Genomic DNA, 7,816 nt, shown 5'->3' on the forward strand with positions numbered 1-7,816 from the left:
AACTCGACATGCGCATTATGCACTATAAAGACAACTTCCTGTTTATATCTGTCCAAGCACCTGTTATAAGTTTCTGGGTCTGTCCGCTCTTGTATTGTTGCCCGTATTGATTACACACAAGCTCGTTATGCAGGTAAATTAGTATATAATCTTCTAGAGCTTTCATTTTAAGGGACAAATATCAATTATGACAGCATCTCTTTTAACAGAAACCTCATCGTAAGCGGAAACCGGATCAGCTTATCAAATAACAGGCCATATAATGACATATTGTCATTGTTTCGGATTATTATGACATAACAACTGGGAAGTGTGTGCTAGGCTATTCTCTTTCACGTGGTCGGGGAATTTGATGATATTAAACTGCAGTACCACTCTGTTTAGGATTCAAAGCTCACCCTAAACATCTTCTGTTCTTAGAGCATATTCTGTTCAATCCATCACTGTTCATTACACTGACACCTATTTGGTCATAGACCATTCCTTTATCAGTATGATGAAGGAGTAAGCATTAACTCCGAAACGTTGTGTTCTCTCTCATAAAGAAGCTGATATCCATAAAAATCTTCATTCTTATGTATTTTCACTTCTAAATGACATTCAAAGACTAGTATATGGTTTCTGCTGATATAAACCACTTTCAGAAAAAAACACGCTATCATGGGTTTGAGTGCAGGCAAATCTTGAGGCGGTAGCGTTCAGTCATACACAGTGTATGAAACTCCGAAAAGGAAGCCCAGCGAGCAGATAACTGAAATATGTTGCTGTCCCTGTTAACACGCAACCAGCCCTGTATATAAAATAAGAAACTTAGGTAAGGCGTTAAAATACTCTAATCAAAGAATTACTTGTTGTGGGGTAAACTTAAACTATGCAAAAGCAAATTTTTCAAAGCATACCTTGGTGGTCATGGTGATTTATCTACTGTCACTGCCATGTGTATGAGACAAACAGGCCAAGTCAGAATGGTCAGTATCTTTGGCAAGAATGTCTCTACATGTTCTTCATGCAATTAGCACAGGGGATTTGTAACTCTCCTTGTGAAAAGTAAACATGCGCAGCAGCAAATTTAACAAAAATGACTTGGTCACAGAAAGGATCCTTTAGACCAATCACGTTTACTGTTAGATAAAAGGGTAGGCTGATCTGTGGAAGTTACAGTTTGATTGATCATGAATGATACATACAGACGTCGTCTAGCTACCACAGTTGTAAACTATTTTCAAAATATCACCTGTAGTCATGGCATGGTCAAATATATATTCATGGAAAATGAATTGACCCATAGGGCCAACTACGAAATAAAGTTGTAAGTCCGCCATGTAACTAGCAAGCAGCAGGCCACCGGGCAGACTGAATGTCTCAGTGAACATCTGTGAAGCCCTTCCCATTCCTTATTCAATGCCCCTTTCTGACATTGTGACAATTCTGTTTGACATGTGTTCTAATTTATCAGCTCTTGATACTTATTCCAGAAAAGTTTCAATTCTTTATTATCTTTATTCTTTATTTATTTTCAGAAAGAAGAAAAACAACTTGAATCATCACTTGATGTGTTGATTCAAAATGTGAAAGATTTGAAGAACACCATCTCCTCTTTCTTACAGAAACTTGAACATGAGTATGATCACCTAAGCTGGTAAGGGTTGAAGAGATTGAAAAGATATGTAGCAGGTGTTCAGATTTTCCCTACTTCCAAATTTAGCCATTCTCTAGTTCTTGGTAATGTAGATTTTAGTCTTCAGTTGGAGTTACCTTTCGTGTTGTATACAGGAATACTGTCTTCCACGGCTATATTTTTGTGGTTCAATGGATACATACTTCCATGATCATGATGAAAACATGAAAGATGAAAGGATTAAACTGTTATGGTTAGGGAGGGTGATGGTGATTTTATGTTGGGTTCGTACATACTTCTCCAAAATTCAGCATCGCACGCACCCAGTTGGTCAACCTGCCTCATTGACTTGGCTGATAATATGTTAGTGTATCCTGACAACATTGATCATTGCTCATAATGTCATTCACAGGACTGTATGGTTCAAACTCAGTTAAAAGTTAGTGGACACCATATACCTGGAACATGACCAAGTGCCCTGTTAAACAATTAACACAAACTGAAATTTGAAGATAATTCATGTATCTGTTGGATTTACACTATTTCTTCCTTGTTTTTGATGAATCAGATTTAGACTAGTTCTTAAGTCTCTTTTAAGTCATGGTTGTCCTGAAATTTTTGTTCCAGGCCAAATGTCTTGGACAACTTTGCTCTGCTGTCTGGTCAGCTGAACTCCCTAGGGAAACAGCTGAAGGGAGACAAGATCACGACACTGAGAAACTATGTGCTGTTTCCAGTTCTACTGTCCCCAGAGAGGGACTTGGAACTGGAGGTAATGACTCCCATGAATCAATATGCATATTCCGTCCAAATAGTAGTTGGTTACCTGACAATATATGAATTGTTTAACCTTTTTTTTGTGCCACAACAATTTCACTTTCAAAGCTGGCTATTACCAAAATTAGCTGTAACATTTACTAATTAAAAGAAAGCTGAGAACCAATGGCGAAGTACATATTGTACCATTAACATTGCAAATTAACTTCAATACTTGACAGTATGAAAGAATCAAATGTTCATTGACCTCTTTGACCTAGCATAGGTCCGTCTCCTGTTCTCGCGGGTTTCCTATTCTTGTGCTAACATGGTTTTCTGCCGAGATCGATGATGAGTGATATGTAGCGGTTGTTTACATCACTGACTGGTAACTAGGAACCAAGTCTGCGAATGATCGAAATTTTGCAATGTAATGAATATTGGTGAGTTTTACCAACTTGGACAAATGATAACTATTTCCTGTCCTTTCCGACAGGATTCCTCTTCCTTAAGCTTCGTAATGTTACTTCCTCGTTATGCCGCGAGAATGGGAGAATCCTCTTTTAGTCAGTGGTGGATGACCTTGTTTTTTGCCGAGCTCAGGAGTGGAAATACACCTGATGCAGATAGAAGCAGATGTTAGGGGAGGAGTCTCTTCATTTGAAAACAACAAACATTCATACAATAAGAACTGTTTGTATCATTTTTTCATCCGATATGCACAAGTATCGTGAGAATAGGAATATATCAGTATATATACTATTTTTTGCACTTAAGAATGTATATCGTATAATAAATTGGTAGAACTGGCCTTCAGTAGCCCATGCTTGTCGTAAGAGGTGACTGACGGGACCTCGTGGCAAGGCACTCTGAAATGTTGACATCTGTCATCATGACCCAATAGGATAGATCGATGCACATGCTGTTGATCACTTGAGTGGGTGATCCAGACTTAATTATTTACAAACCGCTGTCGTATAGCTGGAATATTGCTGAGTGAAGCTGAAAACATGGGTTTGATTTCCCCTGTGGGTACAATATGTGAAGTCCGTTTCTGGTGTGTCCCACCATGATACATCCTCGATATCTCCAGGGTATACGTTCCGATAAGTCTCCACTATACCATGGACATATCTACGGCTCTGCCCGATAAATTTATTACCTCCCTTGACTGTCTTTTTATCCAATCAGGTGTCTACGCTGGGAAGTTGAGCGAACCAATCACAACTCACTTTCGTTTTTTTTTAATTATCTAAAATCTGGGACGCACTGCGAGCAAATCTTCGCAGTTGCGACCGCTACCTTTGTTGACACTGGCTATCGGTTGTAACGGCGGCCCAGCTGATTGGCTACTGTGAGAAGGCGGAGCCAGCAAAGGGAGGTAATAAATTCATCGGGCAGAGCCGTAGATGCGTCCAGGGCATAGTGGAGACTTATCGGAACGTATACCCAGGAGATATCGAGGATGACCATGATATTGCTGGAACAATGCCAAAACAGCATGAACTACAGACAAACAAGAATAAGCTGGACCAGCGCAGATAATGCATTTCCAAGAAGTAAGTGGTGCACAGCTATGAGCAAACCCATTTGGTTTGTGAAAGTAAGAGGCTATGTAGGCTAGTGTACATGCACAGCATGGTGATGAAATTGAGTCCAATTTTGCTTTGACAGACCACACATTTCACCCATCGCACTACACTTGGTCATGGGCAACCTTGGGTTCCCTCGCTCACAATGACGTGCATCAGTGGGTGGCACACATGCATGCTAATACAAGTAAATTGTTAGGTCAGTGCTCAGCTTATCCTTGTTGCCAGTAAACTCACTCATTCTCCGTTCTGTCAAGTAAACCAGGTATTTTAGCACCCTGATTTTATCAGCTATGTTCATCATTCCATGTATTCTAGAATGTGAGTGTAGGTAGAGTCTTTGTGTCAACAGAAACTGACTGAGGAGCGTGTGCTGGCTTTTAATCATGAAGTTGTGCCTGATTACCTGCGAACAAAGCCTGATGCCGAGGTAGAAGAGAAGATTAACAACCTCAGTGCCAAGGCTTCCTCAGTAGTTCCTGAAAATGCAACGGTTTGTTTGCTATTTAATGTATATTATGTATACATAATGCTATTTAGATTATGATTATTTAGTTATATATAATACGAGAAAATCACATATGGCAGAGCTGTGAACACAGGACTGGTGAAAATGTGGACTGCCTTAACATGAAGATCTTGGTTAGCTTCGCTCTTCAGTAACCCATGCCTGTTCTAACAGGCTGCTAACTGGACTTGGTTGACACATGTAATCGCATCCCAACTGTGTGGATCAGTTCTCATGTTGTCGATCACTGGTTTGTGTGATCCAGACTGGATTATTTGCTGACCGTCATGATATGGTTGGAATGTTGTTGAGTGTGGCATTAGCAACAACCAAATGAAACACAAAAGAAAAGAGCAGCCAAATTTGATTGGGTCGTGTCATTGTGACTTCTCTGTGTTCTTTATGGTTTGTATGGTCCAGATTCAAACAGGAGTTGTTCTAGTGTGTGTGATATACATTTGTTTTTCTGTTGCAGAAACAACTCAACACATTGAATAAAATCACCAGCAATATTCTGGACATCTTAAACTCTGCTAGAGATGAATGGGAGAAGGAGACAGGTAAGTGAACAGCTATAAAAATTCATTTTATATCTAGTGTATGTTGTGAGATATTGTGCATGAATATATGTCTATTTAACAGTTTATGTTTGATAGTCTTTCAATTTCCAGAATTCAATTCTCTTCAGTATGTCAATATCAAGCTGGTGGGGCAAATGGTAAAATAATGCATCTGGTAATGGGATTATATATAAACATCAAGGATCACTTCTGAAGGATGGTATTTAGCAGTTGGTGTTAAGAACAAGGGGGATTATTCGATGGATAAATAGAGAATCTCAACCAAGTGTCTTTTGATATGAAATAAATCACCACAAGTTGATAAAGTTACAAATATCCGAGACTTGCATATTTTTACTTATATCAACAAGTGTTGATCAGTAGACACAAGGGTGAGATTATATTAATCATCACAGATCACTCTTCATAAGTTCCCCATAAAAAAATGTGTATCTCTAAACAAGGCACTTCCATAAGACTTGCAATGCAGCAATGTCATAGCATTGTGACATCATCAGGTTTTTGATGCAGTAGCTTTGTGAATCATGTAATTGATGACATCAGGACATTGCCCCAAATAAACTGTCAAAATTGGATGTATGGCTTGATCTCACACAAACAATATCTCCTGTGGTACACCCTATTAGATGATAAACAACTACTTAATTACAGTATTTGAGATCTGTTGAGGCTTTCCATTAGGTGCATGAGGTTCTGACACTCAAACATAAGTTGTTTTTGAGGTTCAAGGTTTGAAGTAATCACATGAAAGGGACTGTTATGTCTTGCTAAGAAACAAACATCAGTCTAGTTTGCGAATTTATGTTTTTTTCCAGTACAAAAAACAGCCCAGCCACAGACGTCAATACAATCGGACACTCACACACTGATCGCAGCAACATTAGTAGGGAAAGGGCTGAGGATGCGACCCAACCCTCCGACCACACCCACCCCACCCATGACAGGACAGTCATCCAATCAGCAGCAGAAGGTTCAACAGAAATCACAAGGTGACAGATTTACAGTCATTTAAGCCACCGGTAATTTGTGGCTCAGATGACAAGGGTTTACTGGCGATCACATCGTCAGAAATACCATATCCAGTACAGATGGCAATGAAAGTGTTCATTGTACATGTCCTTGTGTTATGGGTTTTCAGATGTTTTCGAACATTCAGGGTTTTCTTGATTAATCAGCAGAACATTATGCTAGGTCATAAAAGACAACTTTATCATAAGGACATTCCATCATCCAAGTACTTACGATGTTTTGCTTCTTTTACTGAAGGTACATATAATTAGAAACATTTTTATATACTTTCTTTAAGTGATGTTTTAATGTAATTTCTGCCTGTTTTTCATGGTTTACCTTGCTAGTTGCTGTTTTTGTGTTAAGAAACGTAAAAATTTATGTTTGTCTTGTAATATTGCAGGCTCATTAGGAAAAGCCCCCAGTGCCATAAAGACAAACATCAAGGCTGCTACCACATCACATCCTTACCAGAGATCATGATTCAGTGGGAGAGAGATTCAACCATCAGCTGGCAACATCAGGTCATGATTCAATGTCAGGTGCAACATTTATTTAGTGTTTATTGTAGTGATAAAATCACGTCTTGTAACAGAGTTGTACAGGACTCATTAATCAGACAATATCAGGTCATGATTCAATACCTGTGCAAAATTCATCAGTAAGAAGACATCAGAGGCGTGTTCAGAATCGCAAGCACCCAATCCACAAAGTCTGTGCCCGGACGAGCACCCATGAGCGCCTGCAAACCGTCCTTACAGCTGAATCACCAAGCAAACAAAGATAACGAGCATCTTCATTATTAAGCATCCACCTGAGGAAGGGGCAAGGAATAGCCAATGAAAACGTTGTGTAAACAATAAAGAAGTTAACATCCATAACATTTTGTCTTATACATGTTTAATGGCATTCGTCACTACGCACCCCTTTCTGTAACTTCCAATAAAAAGGTGAAAAGCTATTCGGCTTGTCCTGGAATACCACAAGCTGGTCACAAATAGGTCAATGTAATCAAGCGCTCGCATCAGTTCAGGACCCATGCGAACGCTCGTGGGTACTCGCGGTTCTGAACACGCTTCAGGTCATGACTTAAAGCCATGTGAACTTAATGAAAAAGGAAGCAGCCTCTGAAGTTGTTTTTCACTTTCATTCCTTTGAAGAGAAAGAAAAGGTTAATCAAAGAATTATCTTCTTTCAGTGGGATTGGCTTTCTACATCAGCTGTGGTTATGAATCCCAGATTCATCTTTAGGGATGGCGACAGGAAAACTGGTTTTCAGCTGATAAGTTAATATTGTGTCATCAACCGGGGTTTCAGACAATTCACAAAATTGATCAGTTTCAAATAGAATTTGCGGAAATCTGCTAATGCGCACAATATTGCCATCCTTGCATCTTTCAGGAACTGTGCAAGTGATTTCCAGTATGTATTCATATCTCCAAAAACTGTGAATCCTATCTCAACTCGTGATGGACAGGACTGGATTGTGTCCATATTTCATTACTCATTTTGATGTGTGATTGTTGAGAGTATTGCTAATGAATTGTGTGAGCATCTTGAGCGTGTGTGGAAATAAAACAGTTTATTCCTGTACAAGTGTGGTATATCAAGTTTTACCCAAATACATCTTTCACTAGACATGAAGGATGGCTCCTTTTTGCCATTTTGATTTATTAAAGCATGTTGTTGTCTAATTCACTGAAAACATACTTCTGTTTAGTTTTTAGCAATGTTCCCGAAGTATCACGAAAGC

At 39.2% G+C, this 7,816-nt stretch overlaps 1 protein-coding gene across 2 annotated transcripts; it reads left to right on the forward strand.

Moving 5' to 3' along the window:
* The first annotated feature begins 12 nt into the window (after positions 1–12).
* LOC137290661 (mediator of RNA polymerase II transcription subunit 8-like) lies at positions 13–7,656 on the forward strand. Of its 2 annotated transcripts, none has more exons than XR_010957227.1 (8): positions 13–133; positions 1,521–1,639; positions 2,246–2,390; positions 4,319–4,459; positions 4,950–5,034; positions 5,871–6,044; positions 6,467–6,605; positions 7,262–7,656. XR_010957227.1 is itself a non-coding variant. In XM_067821741.1 (8 exons), exons 1-7 carry the CDS (start codon positions 128–130, stop codon positions 6,544–6,546), a joined length of 750 nt encoding a protein of 249 aa, XP_067677842.1. In that variant the 5' UTR covers positions 31–127; the 3' UTR covers positions 6,547–6,587; positions 7,262–7,656. The 2 variants fall into 2 exon arrangements, 1 of the variants encoding a protein (XP_067677842.1); XM_067821741.1 differs by having other exon boundaries at positions 31–133; positions 6,467–6,587.
* The last annotated feature ends 160 nt before the right edge of the window (positions 7,657–7,816 follow it).

This window comes from Haliotis asinina, chromosome 7 (genome assembly GCF_037392515.1).
Source record: "Haliotis asinina isolate JCU_RB_2024 chromosome 7, JCU_Hal_asi_v2, whole genome shotgun sequence".
Lineage (NCBI taxonomy): Eukaryota > Metazoa > Mollusca > Gastropoda > Lepetellida > Haliotidae > Haliotis > Haliotis asinina.

What these genes read in the sequence shown, in the direction of transcription:
- LOC137290661 (XM_067821741.1), top strand. An exon ending in AGAGGGACTTGGAACTGGAG is followed by an intron (nt 2,391 to 4,318) that starts GTAATGACTCCC and finishes TTGTGTCAACAG; the next exon opens with AAACTGACTGAGGAGCGTGT. An exon ending in TGAATGGGAGAAGGAGACAG is followed by an intron (nt 5,035 to 5,870) that starts GTAAGTGAACAG and finishes GTTTTTTTCCAG; the next exon opens with TACAAAAAACAGCCCAGCCA.